This window comes from Gymnoscopelus braueri, assembly GCF_963280865.1.
Source record: "Gymnoscopelus braueri genome assembly, chromosome: 7".
NCBI classification, from domain to species: domain Eukaryota; kingdom Metazoa; phylum Chordata; class Actinopteri; order Myctophiformes; family Myctophidae; genus Gymnoscopelus; species Gymnoscopelus braueri.
Genome location: NC_137608.1, coordinates 49,914,595 through 49,941,266, shown reverse-complemented (window position 1 = coordinate 49,941,266; position 26,672 = coordinate 49,914,595). Strand labels below are relative to the sequence as shown.

General features: G+C 42.2%; 3 protein-coding genes across 3 annotated transcripts in view; all 3 read right to left on the bottom strand.

Moving 5' to 3' along the window:
• LOC308089216 (ras-GEF domain-containing family member 1B-A-like) overlaps positions 1–10,252 on the bottom strand; it is a 42,617-nt gene extending 32,365 nt beyond the window's left edge. The window contains exon 1 of the mRNA XM_080433795.1: positions 9,985–10,252. The gene's annotated coding sequence lies outside the window, so the exon portion shown is untranslated. The remainder of the gene's footprint in view (positions 1–9,984) is intronic.
• LOC308089223 (H-2 class II histocompatibility antigen, E-S beta chain-like) overlaps positions 1–26,672 on the bottom strand; it is a 219,489-nt gene that overhangs the window by 93,757 nt on the left and 99,060 nt on the right. The gene's annotated exons all lie outside the window — the stretch shown is intronic.
• Positions 14,751–25,125, bottom strand: LOC308088490 (uncharacterized protein). The gene is made up of 5 exons (XM_080432956.1): positions 24,995–25,125; positions 21,369–21,574; positions 20,116–20,578; positions 18,293–18,695; positions 14,751–16,853 (listed from the first exon to the last, which is right to left on the bottom strand). Exons 1-5 carry the CDS (start codon positions 25,056–25,058, stop codon positions 16,652–16,654), a joined length of 1,338 nt encoding a protein of 445 aa, XP_080289082.1. The 5' UTR covers positions 25,059–25,125; the 3' UTR covers positions 14,751–16,651.

Sequence of the window (26,672 nt, the reverse complement as noted above, 5' to 3'; positions counted from 1 at the left end):
TCCTCATCTCAAAGTTCTATATCTCCGTCCAGATGACATTAATGTGAAGTAACGATTGAGGGGGGGATCAGTGTCATTTGCTATTGTGAGCGCCATAGGCTCTATTTCGGAGGTAGTATGAGTCAGTAAATGTGTTTTAGTTGAAGATGGTCAGTACAGTGTAAAAACATGGAGAACAGTACAACAGGATGGGTTTGATTATGTTTTGTAACAACAAGAGGTGAGGGGCAACAGACTGTGCTCTGGGCTTATGGGTAACACAGCTGAGCTTACGGAACACAACATTGTTCAAAAGCAGTGCAGTTTTTTTCCTCCTTTATTTTTCTTCTTTACAGCTGTTTGACCACCAAAGCCAAGATGGCACATCAGCTGAAGTTAAACAAATCCAAAATAGCCCCGGGACATTTCCTCAGACGCAAACACAGACACACTGTGTTTGTTTGGGAAATGGTTTGGTCAGTGAACACCCTTCCTGCACCATTCCTTCAGGCCATTTAAAGATGGGAGTCTTACGAGAGGTTCCGCAACAATGATGTACACACACGCCTCTGAAACAGGCCTAATTAGTATAGCGTCTTAAAGCAAATGGTGCATGTATAAAGTGCCTTTACCCAAAGCATTTATATAGTGCCTTTACCCAAAGCATTTATATAGTGCCTTTACCCAGAGCATTTATATAGTGCCTTTACCCAAAGCACTTCACAATGTGCATTACCATGCAAGGCACCAACCTGCTCATATAGGGAGCAGTTAGGGGTTCAGTGTTTTGCTCAAGGACACTTTGAAACTATCCCAGGGGGAGTCTGGGAACAAACCGAGAACCTTCCGATTCCACATCCTGAGCCACTGCCACCCCTGAGTTAAGCAGCCTGAATTATACTTGGTTGGGCACTGGACGGTGTTGAGCACCAAAAATAGCCGATCTACAATCTCACAACGCATGAACGCATCGCAACTTGTTGTGAGCTTGCAGATTGGCTATGTTTGGCACGCGACACCAGTGCGCAAATAAATCATCCATAATACTTCAAAGCAAAACTCTGCAGTTGGATGCAATGCATTTTCTAATAACAAAATAGCCTCCTGCCAAGGCTGCAGACTCATGGAAAACACACGCACTCGCACACACACAACACAGTATATCTTTTGACAGAGGGGAACTACACTATCGCTGCAAAGACAGGCCCAAGCATCCATTTAAAACGCTGACACATAAAGAGTTCTGTTTACAAATAAGCCCATATGAAAGCAAGCAACACCGATAACATGTGGATCTTGTGACAGATTGAGAGGAGTCTTTGTCTATGGAACAGACTATGGAATGCCCCGCCAGTACCTGAGGATATCAAGTGTGCTAAATCGGTGCCAGACACCTTTTAAATCACTCCTCGAAACACACCTTTTTAAAGATGCTTTCAAGTCCGATTCTTTTTTTCTTTTCTTTTTTGTTTCTTTGCTAATTTGATTGGTTTGCACAACGGAAAACAATATGTATAAACGTAATCTTTCACAGGAAAGAGAGAGGGCGAAAAATGAAAGAGTTGCTGTTGAGGTAGGAAACCCTAGGAGGGTTTATAATGTAACATCACCATTATATTAGTAATTACATAACATTTTATTCATAACACAAGAGACAAGGTAACTTATTTATCTACTTCTCTTGTCTGTTTTAAACATTTTTGTCTTTTACATTAAAACCACTAGAACCCTAGCATCCCTATTCTAGGTTCTGCAAGCTAGTTTTACTGTAGAGATTATGATTCACAATTAATAACATAGTTGTTGTTCACCGATTTGAACTAAGTGGGTTAATATCTGTAATTTGCTCATGAAATCTGTCCTTTGAACTTGTTTCCCTCCTCTGTTTTTCTGTATGTAAAGCACTTTGTAAACTCTGTTTTGAAACGTGCTGTATAAATAAAGTTACTGTTATGGTTATTTGTGTGCGGGCAACAGGCTACTCTCTGTGGGATGTAATGTTACTCATTTCACCCGCCTGAACAGTCAGCCCACATTGCCCACACACTCACACCCCCTCCCATGTGTTCCTACCACGAAAACGCCTGATCAGCTCTGTGTGTGTGTGTGTGTGTGTGTGTGTGTGTGTGTGTGTGTGTGTGTGTGTGTGTGTGTGTGTGTGTGTGTGTGTGTGTGTGTGCCAAAGTGTGACGGAGGGGGGCAGAGAGAGACAGAGAAAGAGACAGAGAGAAAGAGAGAGTAGGTGTATGTTTGTGCAAGCCTGTGGGCACTCAACATGATTGCACAGTTACTTTGTGTAGGCTTATACAAGTCCCACACAGAGACGTGAATCATTGTGTGTGTGTGTGTGTGTGTGTGTGTGTGTGTGTGTGTGTGTGTGTGTGTGTGTGTGTGTGTGTGTGTGCGCGTTACTATACATGTATGGCCAAATTTCCCCACAAATACAGAAATAGACATTTTCCTGGGCTTCACTAAGAGAAACAGTTGTTTTATGGTTTAAAAAGATCTTTATAGTTAGGCTCACAATTTAGGACAAACTCAGGTTGAGGTTAGGGTTAGGTATTTAGAGGTTAGGTGTAGGGGTTAAGGTTGGAGTTATGCATGATTTATACTTGGGCGTCACACACCGGAAATAGCAGATCTACAAGCCCATGACGCTGCAAAGCGTCATGGGCTTGTAGATCAGCTATTTTAGGTTTAGGGGTTGAAGTTATGCCTGATTTATACTTAGTCATGCATGTTGTGAGATTGTAGATCTTCTATTTTCACCCCAAAAAAAGCTTTATTAAAAGCTCTGTGGACAAGACAACACGTATATGATATACACGCACGCACGCACGCGCACACGCACACACACACACACACACACACACACACACACACACACACACACACACACACACACACACACACGCACGCACACGCGTCAGTCTCCCAGGCTGGCACGTCGGCTCCGATGCCAATCACACTTATGCCTGCCTTAGGGAGAAGGCTAATAAATATCTCTCTCCCTCAGTGGCCCTCCAGTATATAGGGAGCTCACAATGGGGCCCTTTCTTTTCACGCTTGGGGCCGGCGGGGCACAGGCGCTGGACACCCGCCCCGCCCCCGGACAATGAGCCGGACGATGGATGGCCCGGCCGTCTGCCTAATAAAGTGGTCTTTTTAGGCTGATCAGCTGCAGCGCTGCCAAGGGACCCATAGCAGAGTGGGACAGGAATGCCAAGAGGTATATATCTCACACACACTCACACACACACATACACACACACAGACAGACATACACACTCACAAATTCACACACACGCCGTCCCATAATGCAGTGGTTCTCAAACATTTGTATGTCAAGGACCCCCAAATTGATATGTATTTGGCTCCCATCCGAAAAGATTTTGTGCCAGGAACCCCCATAAGGGATTTGTCAAGATTAGTCAAGATGTTTAAAAACAAACAAGCTCTATGGACAGCAGCCATAGTGTGAAGCCATTCACAGACCTGTTACCAATGATACTAATGAAGGTTGTGTTCCATTCTGGTCAAACATAGTCAGGTTGCTGATATTGTGCATGTTGGCTCACTGCAGTGGGTCTAGAATTTGGGTCCAGGGACCCTCATGGTTCCTTAAGGGGTTTCCAAATGGCCCCTTACGAGTGTGTAACTCTGAAAGTCCTTACACACCGGGGCGATTTTTTCGTGCGAATAATACGCTTTTTTAAAAAACCTTATAAAGTCAATGCAAGCGTACATGGCGCGAAAAAGCGGAAAAGCGAAGCGAAAAAGCGTCTTTTAATTATTCGAATCCGAATTTTGCGTATATTCGCACATTCGCCGGTGTGTAAGGACCTTGAGAGTGTACAAATGGAACCAAATGGACCCGTAATTATGGGGGTCGATCGTGGAAATGAAAAATCTGAGAACCACTGTGCTACACTAAATGGAACAGAGCCTTCATTAGTATCATTGGTAACACCTGTGAAGGAAGTGATAATATGGCTGCTGTGCATAGAGCCTATAGAGCGGCTATTTTCCGAATAACCCCCCAAAAAATGTAAGTGTGTTTCTCATTTTGCTGTGGTGGGGGGTCCCCTGAACCCAGTTTGAGAACCAGCGCTGTATACAACGCCAACATGCATACACACACACACACCAGAACACGCCGTCCCATAATGCAAGCACACACACACACGCCGAACCATCGCTATTATTCAGCCAGACAACCATAGCCATTTCCATAAGAATGGCGAGCGTGTGGAGTCAGTGGCATGCAGCCTGTGCATCTGTTGCGCCATGTGGGTCCGTCCCCCCCTAGCGAGGGGAGAGGGCAGGGAGATTCATGGAACCCCGTGATGAAGGAGAGAGCCACGCGGGGTTCCGCACAACTTGTCACGCCCCCCGTCACGGAGGTCACCAAGTGTGCGTATACTACATCTTCACGGCATCAATTATGCAACGTGCCAAGACGTTGTACCAGGAGGCAGGTGGGATTTGCTTCTCTTCTGAACGAACGTCATGAAACGAATCAACCTTTTAAGCCCCGTTTCATTGGTTCTCAAAGTGGGGTCCAGGGGGTCCCCAGCAAAAGTAACCCTTTATACCTTTTATACGTTGTCTATTCCAAAGATATAGCAGATATACAAGCTCATAGCGCGGCTTGTATATCTGCTATTTTTCAAGAATCTTGAACATTAGTGAACATTTTGAACACAAACCTTTGCTTCTGGGGGTCCCTGGCACAACATATTTTCAGATGGGGGTCGGCGGCCAAATATTGATCAATTTGGAGGTCCTGCATGTGAAAAAGTTTGAGAACCACTGCCCTATTCAATAGTGAAAAAATAGCCGATCTACAAGCTCACAAGCTTGTAGATTGGCTATTTTCGAACAGACTAAACAAAACATAGAGCTTAGTCTGTGTTTAAACTGTTTCTCATTTTGGTTGGGGACTCAAGAACCATTGGGGGTCCCGCCCTGCACCCCACTTTGAGGACCACTGCCCTACAAATCTAGGTATTTACAAAGAAAGCTGAATGTGTTGGGTTGAGTGATCCATCTCTACAATGTGACACTCACTACTCTACTAGTACACATAAAAACTAAGTATGGATATATTATATCCATACTTAGTTTGTATGTGTACTAGCAGTGAGTGTCTAGTATGTGTCGCTATAGGAAAGATTAGAGCCAGCGCTGTGAACGCGGTCCAAGGTCAAATAATGCTAATTAGTGAGCAGGTTTGGTAGCAGGGGGGGGGGGGGCAGCTTCCACCACTAAACCTCCCCCCTCTGTCCGGACCCCCTCATCCGCGCAGCTGCGGCCTGGGCTGGCAGTAGACATAATCGTATAAAAGTGTAAAACACAGTGCAGTGGATGGTTGGTTACAGACGGGGGGCCATTTGGCTTCCAGGTGTCCGGTGGGATATAGCGGCGAGATGGGGGGGAGGAGGAGCACATGTCAGGTCCTCGCACCCGGACAAAAACAAACTTTAGCACTCTGCTGTTGGTTTTAGGCTGGCTGTTGGCCACCCGGGTGGGTGGTATAACTGAAGTATAAACAAACAAAAAACCCACCGCCACTCCATCCGTCCCCACTCCCCAACCACTAGTTTTTTGGTTGTGGGTTGTTGCATGGTTTTAATTATAGCCTTGCTGGCTTGAGGTGCCATCTGCTCAGACATATTAAGATCAACGTTTCAGGCTCAAGTTGAACACAAAGACCCTCGTATTTCTAGTGTCCGAATATCGGACTTGAAAAGATCTCCTTGCTGAAATTGACATGAAAACTTTCGAGCCCGACGATGCCAGATTCTTGGGTCTGATACGATCCCAATTATGGAGAGTCCTACACCACAGTTTACCAATGTTTTGACCAATATTTTGTGGAGCAAAAAATACTGTTCTAACCTATTTGAAACATTCAGATTTGATCGAAGTTTTTCAAAAACAGAGAATTATAAAATAGTCGACCTACAAGCTCAAAACTCGGAACCGTGTGTAGCTCTGCTGTTTTTTAAAATGCTTTTTTCACCTACGATGACATGCCCGAAATAGGGACGCCAGGTGAAAGTGGTTAAAAAATCAGGTCACATTGGCTGCATAGGCTAGTTGCCAATCTCCAATGTCATCAAAAAAGTCAAATAATGAAAACTCACATCACCGCAGCCAGCAGGCTGTGTTTACCCTTAAAAAAAAAAGAGTGTGTTTTCTCTAGCATGGTTCAGCTCTGAGCTCGCCCACAGACAGAGCATCACATGGTGAGCAATGTCTCAGATGACTGCCTGTATGGGTGAGAAGTTTACGTAAGGTTGTCTTGTGCTTTAGTCTCATGCCAGGGACTTTCTCTGTCGTGATCCCAGGAGAGGTGATGCTCTCTCACAACAAAAGTTCTTTAGAAACGAAACTGCCTCTTTCTTTTTTTGGAACGAAACAAAACTGCCTCTTTATTTTTTGGAACGAAACAAAAAGTGCCTATTTTTAGAAATGAAACTGCCTTTTTACAAAATGCTCAAGGGGGAAAGCCGGTTGTCGAAATGTCAAAGAACGTAGACCAAGGTCTGGCTTTTTTTTTTAACCACACAGGGAACTTTTTGAACACAGCTGAAGGGGCAGTAGATTTTCCAAGGGAAACAGTCGTATACATACATATAACACCTTTGTTTCCGTAATATCACCTTTGTTTCCGTAAAATCACTTTTACAGTGGGCCGACTCTGTGATGATTTAAACCTCACAGCCAGGAGCTTCCCCAGGGGGCCATGCTCACTCGTAAAATGACAGTAATGGAAAGTAATTGAGTACATTTACTCAAAGTACTGTACTTAAGTACAATTCTGACTGAGGTACTTTTGTTTTAAGCACATTTTGTACTTTTTACTCCACTACAATTATTTGACAGCTTTAGATTTTTTTGTACTTTAAGTACATTTTGAAATACTTTTGCACTTTTAAGAAAAACAAGGACATTTTTTGAACACAGCACTTTTACTTGTGGTCTTGCTACTGTTAACGCAATTAAAACAAACTGGAGTACTTCTTCCACCACTGGCCCTGTGTGGCCCGGAGCTTCCCCCCCAGGGGGGCCATGAACGAACGCCGTTTCTCACTCCCAAAATGAGAGAGGCCATAGAACAAGCCCACCCCGCACACACTAGCTTCCTCCTGCCAAGACGGGGGTGTTAACAACAGCTCGTGATAACAGCCTCAGCAAGCAGTAGGGGAGCGCAAACCATTTCCCAAGGTCTTCTACACACACACACACACACACACACACACACACACACACACACACACACACACACACACACACACACACACACACACACACACACAGGCACCCTGGCAGCTTTTTTAGAGCATCTAAATCAAACACAGACACACACCCTCCATCTCACTCATCCATGACCAGGAGGAAATGAGGTTGAGAGATAGAGCTAACTGCTCGCGCCTCTGAAGCAGGGGCCTTGTGTATAGAGGGTTGGTTGTGCTGAGGCTAGCGGGAGCGGCAAAGGGAGCAACTAGGGCAGAAACTGGCCCACAGTGCAAGTAGCGTAAATAGTAATTTAGGGGAAGCTGGGGAGTCAGTGTGGTCAACAAAAAGTATGCGCTTGAATCCACCTCACTCGCTGGTCATGATAGTAGGCTGCAGCATGAACGGCTAAAGCCTGCATATTTGCACTTATATTCTATATACTTAGTAAGTTGACCGGAGAACCCCAGGGGTCTATTCTAGGCCCCCTACGTGTTTCCCTCTACACCAGTGCTTCTCAAACTTTTTCATTTCAAAGACCCCTTTTACTCTGAGAGTGTACAAATGGAACCATTGGTTCCATTTGTACACTCTCAGAGCTAGAGACCTGCAAAGGGCCCGTTTGGAACTACCCTCAGGTAACCACTGCTCTACACTTAAATATCTTCGATCTACAAGCTCACAGCAAGTCGCAACGCAACACGTTGCGAGCTTGTAGATCAGCTATTATTGCAGAATCTTCGTGCCCTACAGAATGGGGCAGCCAGGGTTCATGTGGTTAAACCCCCGCTTGTGCTTCTTTATCTCCTGACAGTGTCGACCCCATGTGACACTGAAACATCAATAAACAGCTTAAATAAGATACATATATAAAGAGTGGGGGTGAGTGTGAAGGCTCTCTAACCAGAGCTTGTCCAGACCAGCATATATATATACCGCCTCCGTATGACACCTGACGTATATTAAGTCTGATTTATACTTGGCTGGCGCCACACACGGCAAGCATGCCAAGTGTAAAATCACCCTTTGGTTTAACCATAACAGAGCATACCATACCCATCCATTATCACTGTCATGCAAGGTCAGTGTGTCACAACACACACACACCCGGCCTCAGCCTTGTTCACCACACTACCCAAACACCAAACAACATCCTACACACACACACACACACACACGCGCACACACACACACAGAAAAACCCTCACTCCTTCTGCACTTTGGCCAAGAGTCTTCCAAGATAACATGGTTTAAATCTGTGATTCTCAACCCTTTTTTAATTTAAAGGACCCCCAGTTTGATATGCATCATCAGGCCATTTTTTTCATCTCTGCAAGCCCCACTCGACACTGTAAAATCCTCTGTTCATTTAATGAATGAATCTGTTCATTTAACTCTGAGTGCAGAAATGTGGTTCCATTTGTACACTCACAGAGTTACAGACCCGTAAGGGTCCACATGGACCCCTGGTGGTCCCCCGGACCAGACATTGAGAAGCAGTGATATTAGATTAATGTGATAATATGGTGTCATGGGACCCTATAGCATTCTAAAGCAGCCCCCATTGTTTGCACCCCCAGGTCAGGCTACTGTGACAATATTGGCTTTTTCTGATAGGACTGAATGCATCTCTCTCTCTCCCTCTCTCTATCTCTCCCTCTCTCTCTCTACCTCTCTCTCTCTATCTCTCTGTCTCTCTGCATTCATTCATGGCCACAAAGCTCCTAAAAAAATACTACCATCTCCTCTGAAAGAATGGCACTAATTCTCGGATTAACTAATAAACGGATCCAACTTGTCAGCACATCCTGGGTTTGCTTTGCTCACAGTGGGCTACAGTGCAAAGGCTGGTGGTCTGGTAGTAGAATGGATATCTGGGATTACCTTTTTAGCTGATCCTTCACTTGTCTTGTAAGGGGAAGACCAGGGAATCCTCTTAACAAGATAGCCTACACAAGTTAAAAATAGCTTTACTATCAACGTCTGAAATCCCATTATTGGGGGATATTTTACATGCTTATTTAGGAGGACAAAGACTATAAAAAGGTCAGCAACATGCCAGCTCTCCCCAGCCTGGCCATGCATGGCATCATTTCAATTGTAAATAATATTAGCCATCATCAGTATTGCATTCCACTGAATGCAATAATCACATTGTATTTAATGCAATGTGGTGTGGAAACTGTGTAAGTTTACGTGTCAAATTGCCCAGTAGACATTATGTACATTCATTTGAGCGGACAACTGAATTCCCTGCTGGAGGGGGGGGGTGGATGGAGGGATAGATGGATGGATGGATGGATGGATGGATGGATGAAGGGAGGGATGGAGCGGTAACAGGATAGGTGGGCCCTAGGGACATCTGGGCACCTCGATGTAAAATTGACTATTTTGTCTAAAATGTAAAAAATATATAAATATATATATTCGGGAAATGTTTTCAAGTAAAGTATACATGATTAGAACATGCTTAAACATTCGACAATCCTACAATTGCTACAAAACCTGTATATTCAGTCATTTTGGGGCATAAACAAGAAGTTGAAGGATAACATTAAGTCTGATAATGCATGTATATCTTGTATCCGATGGAGCACACACCACCGTAGGAAAAGTGGTCAAAGCTGCAAGGTGCGCCTAAAGCAGAGGCGCTCGCCGCTCTCTGTAGTAGGCTGTACAATCAAGTCACTACACAATAAATCGTCATAGAATTACATTCACAGATCAGATCAGTATTTATCATAAGGCCATAATATAACTCACCTCAAGATGACCAAAGCAAATCCCAAATGATTATGTATCCTGATCCCTGATCCTTATGAAAGTATGGAAGCAGCGCTGGTTGTGGTCAGAACTCCTCTTGGAATGAATGAATCCGTTAGTCTGCAGCAGATCAGCCTGTTTAACATGCCATTATTCTAATGCAAATCAACCAACAAAAACACTTCGGATCGTGTATATTCCAGCTGCGATCCTTCTGGCGGCATGAATAATGTTAATAATATGAATAATATTGAATAGGTCCGCTGTGCCTCTCACACACAGAGAGAGAGAGAGAGAAGCAGAGAAACGCACTCTGGGAGCGCATTGACTTGTATGAGCTTAGGAGCGCCTGCACGACTGTATACTTCAACTGCTCACAGCCAATCAGCGGCGAGAGCCACCATAGACCCCTCCTCCCTCTGAAGCTAGTGGTTCTCAAAGTCGGGGCCGAGGACCTGACAGGGGTCCTTGAGGGGGGTCCCAAGCTAAAAGTATTGATAGTTAGGAGGAGCAGTGGTGGAAAAAGTACTCAATTTGTTTACTTAAGTAAAAGTATCAATACTGCAATGTAGAAATACTCTGTGACAAGTAAAAGTCAGGAATTCTAAATTTACTTCAGTAAAAGTACAAAAGTATTGGTATAAAAATGTACTTAAAGTACCAAAATTTGAAAGTACTCATTATGCAGAATGTCCCATTCCCTAAGTTTTCAAATGTATAAAATGTAAAAAAAATAATTTGAAAATAGCAGATCTACAATGCGTCGCAATGCGACACATTGTGAACTTGTAGATCGGCTATTTTTAAATGTATATAGGGCTGAACTGGGCAAAATCTACAAAGTAACTATGACTTAAGTTTTCAAATAATTGTAGTGGAGTAAAATATAATATTTGCCTCTGAGATGTAGTGGAGTAGAAGTAAAGGTACTGAAAATTGGAAATACTCCAATAAAGTAAAAATACCTCAAAATTGTAATTAAGTACAGTACTTGAGTACATGTACTTAGTTACTTTACACCACTGAACTCTATAGGCTACTTTGTTGACCCCCAGGGGTCTATATTTGATCCCTTCCATTTTCCATCTGCATCAAATCTCTTCATAGAAAAATAGCAATCTACAAGCTTGCGATGCGTTTTAAGCTTGTAGATCTGCTATTTACACAGAACGTTCATCTCCTTATGACACGCATGCCCATAATAGGAACACTATGGTTCATGTGGTTATATATAGCATACAACACCCAGATAAGTAAAGATAACCTAAAATAAAAATAGCAAAAATATTCCATTCCATTTCCCCCGCTCTTCCACTTCCCCATTCTCCTCAGTGCTGTCTGTTTCCCTCTCTCGACGCACACAATCAGGGGATTTCATAATGTGACGCTATTGTAGGCCTATTGTTTCTCTACACACAACCTTCATTGAGTCAGAGAGAGCAGTAGTGACATGTTATTAACTGACTAGGTAATTGAAGGTGACAGCCAGGTGCCAAAGCAATGGAAATTGATGCAACCTTGTTGCTGGAAAAGGAGCCTGGCTTGCAAGATTCAGAATAAAGGGGCAATCAATCTGCTCATCTGTGACTTTGGATTAAATTAAACTAATATAATGAATATTCAGTGATTGCGGTCCATATATATACTGTAGTTTGTGGTCAAACAGTGGTGGAAAAAGTACAACATTTTTTACGTAAAAGTATCAATACTGCAATCTAGAAATGCTCTGTCACAAAGTCCGGAATTCGAAATGTACTTGAGTACAAGTACAAATGTACTTAAAGTACCAAAAGTAAAAGTACTCATTATGCAGACTGTCCCATTTCAAGTTTTCAAATGTATACAAATCTTTGAAATCTTTTGAAAATAGACGATCTACAAGCTTGTAGATCTGCTATTTTCAAAACTCCAAAATGTATGTAGGGCTGAAGTGGTTAATGTATGTTTTCTAATAATAATAATAACAATCAAAATCTACAAAGTAACTAGTGACTAAAGTTTTCAAATGAATGTAGTGGAGTAAACGTACAATATTTGGATTTGAGATGTAGTGGAGTAGAAGTAAAAGTATTGGAAGTTTACTCAAGTAAAGTACAAATACCTCAAAATTGTACTTAAGTGCAGTACTTAAGTAAATGTACTTACTTTCCACCACTGCTGTCAAACTAGTTACATAAGGAGGCCTTTCACGAAATGCTTAGAGTGTCCGTTCATCCTACAGTATATGTGGTGAGAAACGACGGTTGTCGTATGTGCAAAACAACAGCTGCTGTGTGTTGATAAATGAGCTATATAACAAGATAAATGTAATAACTTGGTGTCTAGTGCAGTGTTTTTTTGTCAAACTTTTTAATTTCAAGGACCCCGCATAACTCTCAGAGTTTAAGACTTGTGAAGGGTCCATTTGGAACCCGCTTTAAGGAACCCTGAGGGTCCCTGAACTCCCCACTGAACCACTGGTCTAGTCTAGTGGATCTTATGAACAAGTCACAGTGGAACAGTCATTTCATGCTTTTCCAATGGACATTTTCTTTTGAAAGCGGTTACCAATGGTTACATGCAGCCGTTCTGGAAGAAAGAGGGGGATAATTACTGACGAAGGCATGAGCTTCAGACCCAGCCTTCCACTTTACATGGCCAGATGCACAAATTGACATTCACCGTCACGTTCTTATCAATGGTGGAAGAAGTACTTCCACCAAGAAGTATGTTTTACTCAAGTAGCAATACCGCAATGTAGAAATACTGTGTTACAAGTAAAAGTCCTGTATTTGAACATTTACTTTTGAAAAAGTACAAAATATGGCATAAAATATTGCCTTCAAAATGTACAAAGTACCAAAAGTAAACATACTGATTATGAATGGCTCACAATTTATGGCTCACAATGTGGCTCACAATTTATCATCACAAAAGGTTTAGACAATAGCAGATCTACAAACTCACACAATGTGTCGCATCGTGACACATTGTGAGCTTGTACTCCTGCCATTTTCAAATAGCGGAAATATAAAATAGGGATTAAGTGGTACATGTATGTTTTTGAAATACCGGTAAGCTAAGTCTGCAAAGTATCTGGTAACTAAAGTTGTTGTTTTCAAATAATTGTAGTGGAGTAAAAAAGTACAACATTTGCCTCTGACATGTAGTGGAGTAGAACGTATCAAGTATTGAAAAATGGAAATACAGTGAAAGCACCTGAAAATTCTACTACAGTACTTGAGTAAATGTACTTAGGTTATTTTCCACCACTGCCTATGACAGAAGAGCAGCAAAAACATCTTATAACTTGTTTACATGTTGCTCGTATTGGGAGCAGTAGGAACAGGCGAGGTACCTGGTGTTTCAGTAGCAAAAAAACAATGGGGTATTTTCCATTCCAAACAGTTAACACTTCATTCCTTCAGGGCAGCCAGAAGGTGAATAGCTAACATATCTAGTTCAGCATATGAAAAGAAACCCATGCGGCAGACACAGACAGCATCGTTCACACCTGCTCTTCCTAGAGAAATGCCCCCCCATTGATAGTTCACTAAACATTCCCCAAAACACTGCAATGTGTAACCGCTTGAAATGACCCTTTACATAACATGTAGATAATGTCCCAATGTGACATAACTCTGCTTTAACACAATGCTGTACCCCCTCCAACTGTACATACTTTGCCCACTTTTTTCATAAATTGTTTTTATTATGTTTTGACATTTGCTTTGGCAACGTAAACATGATGTTTTCTCATGCCAATAAAGATAAAATCAGGAGACCACAAGGGAAGGTAAATGTAAATTCCCATCGAGCGGAGGTGTCATTCACTGCCGCCATTTTTCCCCTTTTCTCCTTTGTACATAGTGTTTGTATTTGTTGACGACATGTATTATTGTGTTAATTTTTTACGCTATGTTGATGAATTGAAATACATAGGACCACAATGGAAACAAGTCCCCGGGACTTTTTTGTGTCATCCTTTTGGTGTTATCCTTCATTTCTTACTGTACCACGTGCCTGGGCATGTCAAAATAGGCAAACATTCAGTACAAAAAAATAGCAAATCTACAAGTTTTCAACGTGTTGCAATGAGCCTGTAGATCTTCTGTTTTGGGAGGAAATGAGTTTAGCGTAGAGGGGAAAAACAAAGGCGTGTGCCCAAGGATGGACCCCTGGGGGACCCCGGTCGGTCAGTGAAGTATAATAGGGGTTTAAGTGGTTAGAATAGTTCACTCTGTTTTTTCCTGGTTTGTGTTAAGGGTCTGTTATGTGAGCACAGATTCCAGACCACTGTGGTGGTGGAGGAAATACGGTTCTGGGAAAATAAACTTCCCAGAAGAGTTCTGACGACCACAACACGTTATACAACACGAACAATATATTCTATTGACTGACCTGACCTTTTGTATTAAGGGAGTTGAATCTATGTGATATGAAGGCTCATAGCCGAAACGCGTAAGCGTTCGTTTATTGGTGTGTGGCAATAAAAAAAATTTGGAAATTTTGGATGTGCTACCTTTTTGGGATTTTTCAATTCCTTCTTTTGATAAATATATTCTATTCCCCATGCATCCCAAATATACCAGTTAGGAACACTCACATAGTGTCCCAGAGCATAGTTTTCTATTTTTGTATACCCCTGTAGCGCGACCGGTTCTTTTTGATAGGAGTGGACAAGGACACAGACACTGACACACGGACACACACACGGACACACACACACACACACAAAACGTAACCCATAACAAGTTAAACACTATATCCTTAGTTGACTGGGGTCCCCCAAGGCTCTATACTAGGTACACTAGAATTTCCCTTGCCAAAAATAGCCTATCTACAAAGCTCACGTTGCGACGCATTGTGAGCTTGTAGATCGGATATCTTCGCTGAATGCCTGCCAGGCAGGCATCGTCACAACTGTACACTGATCCATCAGAGCTGCCCCTGGCACCAACCAAGACCAGAAAAACACATGGAGACATTAAATATCACTTTTATTTATATAAAAGTGCAGACAGTACTAAACATTAGCAGAGTTTTAGCTTAAAGGAGCACCTCACCCATTTTCAAACCATAACTTCATAGAATCGGTGTGCGTCATAAGATGGCTCAATTTCCATCTACTAACTCTGCATCTCATTGGTGGACTATGGACAGTTATGAAACCTGCCTAAAAATTGCATGATCGATGGGGATTCCAAGCTAATAGAAACTACACAGACTTTCTCTTCCTGGAAAGTTAACACGCTGAAAATGGAAGCCATTGTTCTTGCATTAATACAAAAATAGTGTGAAATCTTGTTTGAAATGACCAAACGTTCCAACTGATGATGCCACTGGTAGGCAGGTTTTTGAACCGTCCACAGCCCCTTCACTGAGACACACAGTGAGTAGACAGAAATGATGCCACCTTTCCAATTACGTGAAGATCGGTTGAAAATGTTGAAAATTAAGAAATTCCCTCACAGATATTGCCACAAAGTGCATGGTTGAGAAGATCACAATCACCTAGCTCAGTCATTTTCAATGTGGGGGGTTTAAAATAATATTATTACAAATAAATAAAGCCCATGCTTGCACCAAATATGTTCCTCTTTTCCCGTCGAGTGAAATAGCCCAGGACTACAGTCAGCCAACGCCAGCTCCCGTTTCCGAGCATTGTGGGTAGTCTGCGTAGTCTGCTTGGCTTGTGCGTGTTAAAAATAAAGATACGGTGGCGACTTTCCTATGCTTCAAAACACATGGCGAATGGAGTGTTGAAATAAGCTTCATCATTTTGGAATTAAGAGAATGAAGATTGACCAGTGCCTCTTCTGCGGAGAGGATGCCACTTCATAATAAGTCAGAATGGACCTACAGTGACTAAATAGTTACAGGTAGTTTAAATAGAGGAGGCTCCTGCAAGTTTGTGTCGGTTTAAATCCCGACGTGTTCTGGTAATAATGTACACTTTCATTCCTGATCAACCACATTAACTCTCTTGCTTACTCACATATGTTGGGGAAAATTTTTAAAATCGTTAACATTTTTAAAAAATAGCGTTAATAGCCAATCTACAAGCTCCCAACACGTTGCATCAGGAAGCGTTGAGACCTTGTAGATTGGCTATTTTCGCTATGGTTCTTCTGACAAGAGTATAATAGGGCTTAAGTCGTTAATTAACCCATTAAGACTTGGAACGCATCTGTGTCACTTTAGATTTCTTTGGCTATTCAAAAATAGCAGATATACAAGCTCATAGCGCGGCACTTGGTGCCGCGCTATGAGCTTGTAGATCTGCTATTTTTGAAAAATTGAGGATTTTGAAAAATCTTGAAACATTATTATTATTATGTTTTTCAAAAAACTGTCTTAATGGGTTAATGAGGAGGTGAGACATGTCGTTTTTTGGGCAAATGTTTCTTACGGTCTGTCAACCCGTACCGCAGTGACCGTCGCTGCTGTCGAGCGACCGTCGGCCTGGTGTATTTGCAGTTTTATAATGCGATGCGAGAGTGCGGACTAGCCGACACTAACGACGTAGGTGGTGCGCCTCTTTCCCTCCTAGCTGCACCTTGGGTCAGCTCCCACAGTCAGTTTATAATGAAGACACCCCCCCCCCCCACACACGCTTTGAGCGGTTCCTACACCAGCTGTCATTTTCAGAAAGTGTGTGTGTGTGTGCGTGTGTGTCTCTTAGGATTCAGTTTTCAGTGTTATGATTGGGAGCGCTCGTCGGCTCCGCCACAGTGTGCCCGTCAGCGCTGCTGCACCTGCAGCGATGTTGTTCCGTCCCGGCCGCCCTCTGCTGCACCGCCAGGCCCGTGAGCAGCTCCAGAACCTTGATCTCGTGCTCCATGCGGGCCTTCTCCCGGCGCTCCTCCCTGTCGGCCGCCTCCCGCTGCCTGCGTTTAGGGGTTCGACAGTTAATTGAACGAACGATAATCGCTCATTTAATAAAATAATCGATTAATTAATCGATCCCTGTTTTGGGCATGTCATTATATGCGGAAATCCTTGAAATAAAAAGATTTACGCGATTATTCAATTTATCAAAAAAGTAATTGATAGAATAATCACAGAGGAAATAATCGATAGTCGCAGCCCATACCTAGGCCTGTCACAATTATTACATAATCATCTAATCGCAATTATTTTTTGCATAATCGTCATAATCGTTTCCATGTTGAAAGATTTTCACACATCTTCAAAAGTGAAAAAAATGCAGTAATAGCAAGCTTACAACGTGTCACGTTTTACATGTATAAAAAATTATTAAATGTTTCAGTTATTTGTCATATCTGCCCGTGCAATTTTGGATTACGAAGCCTAAAAGGCTTCATATGTTCAGACGTTCAACGGCCAAACACACAATTAAATCGTTCATCGCAATTATTTGAGTGACAATTCATCGTCAACTTAACCCTTTAAGACCTGGAACTGTGTCATTTTTAGATTTGAGCTAAAAAAGCATTATTTTACACTTTGGGCTATTCAAAAATAGCAGATCTACAAGCTCATAGCGCGGCACCGAGTGCCGCGCTACGAGCTTGTAGATCTGCTATTTTTGAAAAATCGTGAAAATGTGTGCAAATCTTTGAATATATATATTTTCAAAGCGAACATTTTTAACTAAAATCTTTGCTTCTGGGGGGGTCCCTGGAACAAAATATTTTGAGATGGGGGTCCGCGGCCAAATACATATCATTTTGGGGGTCCTTGACATGAAAAAGATTGAGCACCACTGATATAGAAACATACGTTTTTCAGAATACTGTTGAGATTTAGGAGACATGTAGAATCGGCCTCAGGTCACACATTGGGTGCCAAAAACGTATATACGTTTTTGCAAATACACCCTCTGAGTGCCAAAAACGTATATATACGTTTTTGCAAATACACCCTCTGAGTGCCAAAAACGTATATTTACGTTTTTGGAAAAAAAATATTTTTTCCTTCACAGCACCAGGAGATATCATTTTTCGAAGATTTAGACTCCAATCCACTTCCTGGTTAACTTATGACTTCAAAAGCCTGTATCTCGGCTCCTGTGTACTTTTTTTTTAACAATGTATTTTTGACTATTTTCAACTGGCTGCAACTATGGAACGGATTACCGAATGTTTTTAATTTTCTTCCCCCGATTGTACAAGACCTCTATGTGTGTAATGAGGGGATCACCGTGAGGACGGTGATCACTGAAAATATTTTGTGACTACTTGAAAAAGGTTCAAAAATGGTAAAAAATCCCGGCACTCAACGTATAATATTTTAATAAACCTCTGGCACCCCAAGTGTTAATGGGTTAAATGTGTAACCGTTGACGGCCCTACAACACGCGTACCTGCGTTCCTCTCTCTCCAGCCAGTGGGACAGCAGGTCCTGGTGCCAGCGGGCCTGCTCCTGCCTCTGGCCCTCCAGCTGCACCAGGAGGCCCCGCGTCTCCGACACCAGGCGCTGGAAGCACTCCGACAGGTGACTGAGCGTGGGCTCCAGGGAGGAGGAGGAGGAGGAGGAGCACTGGGGGGGCAGCAGCAGGGGTTGGCTAGGAGCGGAGGAGGAGGAGGCGCGGACACTACTAGGGCCTCCCCCCGGGATGGGGGGGTGGTGGTGGTGGTGGTCCGGGGGTGGCGGAGGTAGAGTAAACCCAGGCTGGGGGGGGGGGAGGAGAAGGAGAGGAGGCGGAGGCTGTGGCGGAGGAGGTTGGAGCGGAGAGGGAGTGCTGAGGTCGTCTTCCTGAGGATTACCTGCAGGACGCAAGGGTTCACCCATTAAAACCCGGGAACTAGGGGTGTGCCGATACACTAATTTCACGAAACGATACGATATTGGGCTCACAACTTCGATACGATTTCGATACGATACGCAGTTTTTTATTAACTCATTCACTGCCAGAACTTTATTTTTTTGCGTTTGCCCACTGCCAGAGATTTTTAATTAAAAAAAAAAAGTACTCAGGAGCCGAGATACAAAATGTTTAAGTTTTAAGTTAACAATGAAGTGGATGGGAGTCTAGATCTTCAACAAATCATATCTCCTTGGTCTTTGGGTTAAAAAATAAATAAATAAATAAGAAAAAAAAAAAAAAAGAAAAAAAAGATTTTTTTTTTGTTGAAAAAATTAAAAGTCGTTTTAGTCGTTCTTGGCAGAGGGGGCTTAAAGGACAAAAGTCGTTTTAGTCGTTCTAGGCAGGGAATGAGTTAAGAAAATATATGGGGGAGAAAAAAAGCAAATGTAAACAAATATTTCTGTTTTTGCATTTATGCAAACTTGTAGCTTTTCAGCTACAATAGCCGTTTTGAATCCAAATATGGCAATAGTGTGACACCTGACCCGGAAAAAAAGAACATGTTGTCACCCTTTTCACCTCGGGGCTGTTTGCATGCCTGATTATTATTATTGTTAAAAAAATAAAATAAATAAAAAATATTTTTCAAAACGATATATTTTTTCCTCCAAAATGATACATATCGTCACGAAAACGTATCGCGATATATCGCGGGACGATATATCGGCACACCCCTACCGGGAACGCATCTGTGCAACCACTTTAACCATTATTTTTATACTTTGGCTATGCAAAAATAGCAGATCTACAAGCTCATAGTGCGGCACCGAGTGCCGTGCTACGAGCTTGTAGATCTGCTATTTTAAAAAAATCTTTAGAATTTGTGCTTTGTAACTTTGTAAAATCTTTGAACATTTTTAACTACAATCTTTGCTCCGGGGGGTGTCCCTGGTGTTTTGAGATGGGGGTCCGCGGCCAAACATATAATTTGTTTTGTTTTGTTCCAGGGACCCCCAGAAGAAAAGATTTTGAGTTGGTTATTAAAGAATGTGCAGATCTACAAGCTCATAGCGCGGCACTCTGGGACGCGCTATGAGCTTGTATATCTGCTATTCTTTAATAGCCAAAGTATAAAATTATGGTTATAGCATATATAGCTATTGAAAGGGTTAAAACAGCGACCACTGGGGTTAGCAACAGACACACACACACACACACACACACACACACACACACACACACACACACACACACACACACACACACACACACACACACACACACACACACACACACACACACACACACACACACACACACACACACACGAAATATGAAATATAATAACTATCATACATCATCATACACACAGTACGTACCACCAGGCTCATGGTGCATAGTTGACTCTAGAAAAGCATCGTGGCATCTGTCTCGGAGAGGCTGGGACATCCCTGTGTCGCTGTACTCAAACTCCTCCGTGGAATCCTCCCTGTCGTCCTCCAGCTTCACCTCAGAGTTCAGCGGCCACGAACAGCGACCTCCTCCTTTGTCCTCTGAGGAACTCAAATGCTGTCGCCCGTTTGTCCCCAGCGAGCCAAAATGGCCGCCTCTCATGTCTATCCTGGGGCTGGCGTCTGAGCCTAGACTTCCTGTCCTTTCCGCGGAGCTCACGACGTGACATGCCACCAAGCCTCCCATGATGGGACCGGGGAGACGCCCGGGTCCCCCCCCCGCCTCCGAAGACCTCCTCCCCAGCACGGCGTCCATTTCGGCAAAGTACTTGAAGGTGCAGGGCTGCGAGCTGTCCACGCTCTGCTGCAGCTTGGCCCGCACATAGTTGGCCTTTAAAGACAGAGCAGATAATTTTAAACGCTGGGAAGCTAATAATGTGAAAAACAGTACCTATATGTTAACTCATTCAGTGCCACTGGACGTCTAAGATGTCAAAAAATAAAATAATAATAATTATTATTTTTTGAAAAAAAATATTCAGAACCCAAGATATCATGATTTGAAAATGTTCTGCTCCATTCACTGCTTGTTTAACTTCTTACTGAAAAAGGCTGTATCTCGGCTCCTAAGCACTTTTTTTTAACAATGAATTTTGGCTGTGGCACTCAGAGCCAAACTGCCAGAAATAAGTCAGGCACTGAATGAGTTAATATGGCTTTCTCATTTTGGTGTTTTGAACAGCTAAATCTGCCCCGCCCCCAAAACTCAGAAAACATCCAGTAAATAACGTTTTGTGGAGTGGAAGAGTTCCATCATGGTAAACTCACCCAAGCTCCCTATAAACAAATACAAGGACACTTACTGTATATCAATCATACATCTAATTTCATACTTAACAGCAGAAACCGTACCAGAGCATTGCAAACATAGCTGGTTTTGAATGCTAGACATTTACAATGTACAATTATAGGACAACATTATACCAAGTACAAACTATACAGTATGTACAACTAGCAACTTAATTATTCATACGCGGACAGCTGCTTTTTCAGTAGTTACAGAAAACTTTCCGCTTGTGTTAAGTCATTTCCAATGATTATATTTCAATTACAAATCATATTGTTGACCTACATATGGACTAGTTATGTACATAATCTGACCCCATTATCCGTTGGCCTACCTTTAAGGTTTTGACCCGGAGCCTGCACTGGTGCGGGCTCCGGGAGAAGCCCAGCTCGCACATGCGGGCCGAGAGGTGCTTGAAGACGTGCCGGTTGCGCAGGTTCTCCGCCAGGCTCTTCTGGATGCGCTCGTCGCTCCACGCACACAGCAGCACCTGGGTCTCCTCCATGGTCCAGTTCACCGAGCGCTCCGCCTCGCGTTTCCCTGCGTTTGGCGTGACAACAGACAGATTAGACGGGCCTTTACTGAAGCCCCGTGGGGGAGAAATGCAGGTGTCATCATCACAGCAATAAGCGTGAAAACACACGATAGAGGTAAGAATAGGGTTACTGGGTTAACCCATTAAGACCGGGAACGCATCTCTGTGTCATTTTAGATTTCCTGGGCTATTCAAAAATAGCAGATCTACAAGCTCATAGCGCGAGTGCCGCGCTATGAGCTTGTAGATCTGCAATTTTCTTTTAAAATCGTGGAAAGTTTGTGGAAATCTTTGAATATTATGTTTTAAGACGAACATTTTTAACTCAAATCTTTGCTTCTGGGGGGTCCCTGGAACAACATATTTTGAGATGGGGGTCCGCGGTCAAATACATATAATAATCTTCCTAATAATGTCCTTGACAGAAGAACATTCCCAGAAGAAAAGATTTGAGTTACAAACTTTCAAAATATATATTACATTCAAAGATTTGCACAAATTTTCACTATTTTTCAAAAATAGCAGATCCACAAGCTCAAGCTCATAGCGCGGCACCGAGCTTGTAGATCTGCTATTTTTGAATATTGAAAAATGACAATGATGCGTTCCCGGTCTCGATGGGTTAATGCAATGATTAAACTACTAACCCATGAAGAGGCCGATTCTACAAAAGGCAACAAGGTATAATGAGCAATATGCCACCTATCAGCAGTAGAAAAATTCATTCACAGTAGTTAACTTAACCTATAGGCAGGCCTCTGTCCAGGTGCTTTTAGTCAACAGACACAATGGAAGCACTTGGGGTGCATGAGCATCTATTTAGGGGTGTTCAAGCACCCCTAGAAATTATAGATTGGCTGCAAGTTTGTGGTTTAAGCTCACACATTAGGGAAGGATACTTTCATTTTCATTCTGCCCGCTTAAACAGTTTGGAATGTGCATCACAGTCGAAGATATGGTTTTTGGTCTGGGTTTTGTAACTTAACACCAGTGTTTCAGGTGTGGTCACAGCTGTCCTCCGTGAACAAATAATTTCCCAACGGTAGTTTCGTTTTGATACTTGCACAATAAAAAAAAAAGCCCCTTTCATTTCATTGTCTCTCCTTGTGTGTGGAATGGATCAGTTTATAATATCCATAAACATTTCCCATAAATACAGTTTTGTTTTTGAGACACTTTCATTTTCTAACTCTCTCCTTAATGGGGGGCAGCAGGGGCTCAGAAGGTAAAAAGCATAAACATTTTGGGGGTCCTTGATATTGAAAATGTTTAAGAACCACCCATCTCAAAATATTCTGTTCCAGGGACCCCCCAGAAGTAAAGGTTTGAGTTAAAAATGTTCGCTTGAAAAAAAGATTTGCACAAATTTGCACAATTCTTAAAAAATAACAGATCTAGTTCATAGCGCAGCACAAAGTGATGAGTTATTATGAACTTGTACATCTGATATTTTTTGGAATAGCCAAAGAAATCTAAAATGACACAGACGCTTTCCTGGTTTTAATGGGTTAAAAGGTCCTAGAGTCGCCCCTGCGTGAGACTTTAACCCATTAAGACCGGGAACGCACCTGTCTGTGTCATTTGAAGATTTCTTTGGGCTATTCAAAAATAGCAGATCTACAAGCTCTTAGCGCGGCACCAAGTGCCGCGCTATGAGCTTGTAGATCTGCTATTTTTGAAAATTCGTGGCAAAATCTTGGATTATGTATTTTTTTAAGCGAACATTTGTCAAATATTTAGTTCCAGGAACCTTTTCATGATTTTTCAAAAAATAGCAGATCTACAAGCTCATAGCGCGGCACTCGGTGCTGCGCTATGAACTTGTATATCTGCTATTTTTTAACACATTGAGTGCCAAAAACGGTCCGGACCGTTTTTCATAATCCAAACGAGGTGTGGGAAAAAAATATATGCTGCAACTATGGAACGGATTACCAAATGTTTTAATTTTTTTCCCCCCCGAGACCTCTATGTGTGTAATGAGGGGATCACCGTGAGGACGGTGATCACTGAAAATATTTTGTGACTACTTGAAAAAGGTTCAAAAATGGTTAAAAATCCAGGCACTGACTGTACCCTGTTTAAAAAAAAAACTGGCACTCAATGTGTTTAATAGCCAAAGAAATCTAAAAATGACACAGATGCGTTCCCGGTTAAAAGAAAGAGGATATTTCGGTGGGTTTTCCCCCACCTAAAGGACAGTTTAATACAGAGGAAGCTGAGGTTAGGGGGGGGAGTTAGGGGGGGGAGTTCTCAGATGGTGTGACGTGAATCATCACACACACAGGTTTCCAAGTAACAGGGAATAGACCCATCAACCAGGGGATTTTGCAGTTATGTGGGCCTGCACCCTGGCAAGCCCCCCAAAACCGTGACGTTTATACAAGACACTGAATAATATCAATGTTTGGTTCATTGGATATGAGAAGAACACACTCAGCTATACTCTCTATTAAGGTCTATTGTCTGTGTGACAGCAGTGATATTAATGCCATTTTGTCATTTTGAGTCTACAAATTAAACTGGGGGGTGGTGGGGGGGGGGATTAATGATGGGGACCCCCCACCCCCGGGTCCTTGAGGTGATTCCATAGGGCTGTGGTTCTTTTTTTTTTTGGGTGGGGGGGGTCCCCAGATGACGGTGAAGTGACATTTTATGGACTTTTAAGACCTTTTTAATACCAAAAAAAAATAAAGGAAAAAAAAGAGACCATTACTGCATGGAAAGTAATTAAACAAACTATTCTATAAAAACTGGCCAAACAAACATTGGCCAAATTGTCAAATAATATAAGAAAGAGGAACATTTTTGAAAATAGCAGATCTACGCCTCGCGTTGCCCGGCTTTGTGAGCTTGTAGATCTGCTATTTTCACTAAAAGAGTCAAACTAAATGTAATAACTCAAAACTACTACAATTCCAACAAGTGCTTGTCAGGGTGGGGGGAGAACCACTGTCATATAGGGTCCACTGCTAAATGAGTTAAAAAAATAACAATATAGCCTCAAAATCTGTTTAACCACTTCAAACCCATAATATATTTTGTCTATTTAAAAAATATATATTTAAAAAAAAAATATATATATATATATATATATATATATATATATATATATATATATATATATATTAAGGATTTGGAATAATTTGGAGAAAGAAAACAACAACACAAATTCTTCTCTTATGGGGTCCCCCTCCCTGGCAGATCATGGGGGTCCACGACCATAATCAACTTGACAACATGTTTCCAGAAGCACACTCACTGACTGACTGACTGACTGACTGCATCTGTGTTGTTGTTAGCCGTTAGCAGCATGGCTAACGGTAGTGTGTCATGGCTTGTTGTTGTGTGAGACTCTCAACAACACACACACACACACACACTGAAAGAAAGAAGAGACGGTTGGTGTTGTTGAACGTCCTTACGTTTAGAAGAAGAGGTCGACACGGAGTTGTTGTTGTAGCTGTTGGAGGTCGGAGGAGGATTCATGTTGTTGATGCAGCAGCAGGAGAGACATGTAAATAAATAGAAAGTATATAAACACTCCAACACGACAAGAGAGAGCAGTTTACACTGGACCCTGCTGCTTCCGGGATGTGTACGTGACGTCACCGCGCAGAGAAGCAGAGAGGCGTGCTCCCCTGGTTGCCATGGATACAGAACGTTGTTTGTTGATGGTTCTCACGAGGAGCCAATAGTTGAATGTATCATAGCCCCTACGGAACCTCTCCCTCCGCTAGTAGCTCCGAGATGAGGTCCCTCTTTAATTCCTGCCGGCTGCGGTACCCATTTTCGCACATTTTCCACTTTTACATGTTTCTTACCCCTTTCTGCACATCGTATCCAAAAAGCAAAGCAATTGCGCCACTGTCTCAGATGTTTTAAGTTCTAGCGGAACATAACAGCTTCCAACGTGTTGAAGAAAGTATTTAATTTGCATCGGATTTCATCCGGTTCCATAATATTTTGCATTAGAAGATGCAATTCAACATTTGACCAGTAGGGTAATCAGTAATGTTATCTCTACGGGCGCAACTCTTGCGCAATGTCTTAAAAACATGGAACCGGATGAAATCCGATGCAAATTAAATACTTTCTTCAACACGTTGGAAGCTGTTATGTTCCGCTAGAACTTAAAACATCTGAGAGAGTGGCGCAATTGCTTTGCTTTTTGGATACGATGTGCAGAAAGGGGTAAGAAACATGTAAAAGTGGAAAATGTGCGAAAATGGGTACCGCAGCCGGCAGGAATTAAAGAGGGACCTCATCTCGGAGCTACTTAGCGGAGGGAGAGGTTCCGTAGGGGCTAAATGTATCAGTGGTAGAAAAATAACTCATATTTGTTTTAATTGTACACTGTAAAAGTATCAATACTGCAATATATAGCAATACTCTTTTACAAGTAAAAGTCCGGATTTCAACAATTACTTGAGTAAAAGTACAAAAGTATTGCTATCAGAATATACTTAAAGTACCAAAAGTAGAAAGTTCTCATTATGCAGAATATCCCATTTCACAAGTTTTCAAAATGAATTAAAAGCTCATTTGAAAATAGCAGATCTACAAGCTTACAATGCGTCGCTTCGCGACGCATTGTAAGCTTGTCGATCGGCTATTTTCAAATGGCCGAAATGTATACAGAGCTGAAGTGATTAATGTATCTACAGAAGTAACTATAGAACAAAAGTTGTCCAATAATTGTAGTGGAGTAAAAGTACACTATTTACCTCTGAGACAGTACTGGAGTAGAAGTAAAAGTACTGAAAACTGGAAATAGTAAAACTACCTCAAAATCGTACTCAAGTACAATAATTGAGTAAATGTACTTAGTTACTTTATACCACTGCACTTCATCATTATTCATAATAGCATAATGTTGGTGTTTTTGTATTGTGCGTGCGCGTGTGTGTGTGTATACAGAACCTTTTGTTGTTGTTTGAGTTAACCACTGAAACCTGACATACTTTGTTAACAGGTGTCACCCAGGGTTTTTATTGATTGATTGAATACTTTATTTAGAAAAGACATGGAAACAGTACATGGAAGTACAATTCACAATACAAGGTCCTCTACTAGGGTAAGACTTTGGGCCAGTTTGGAATT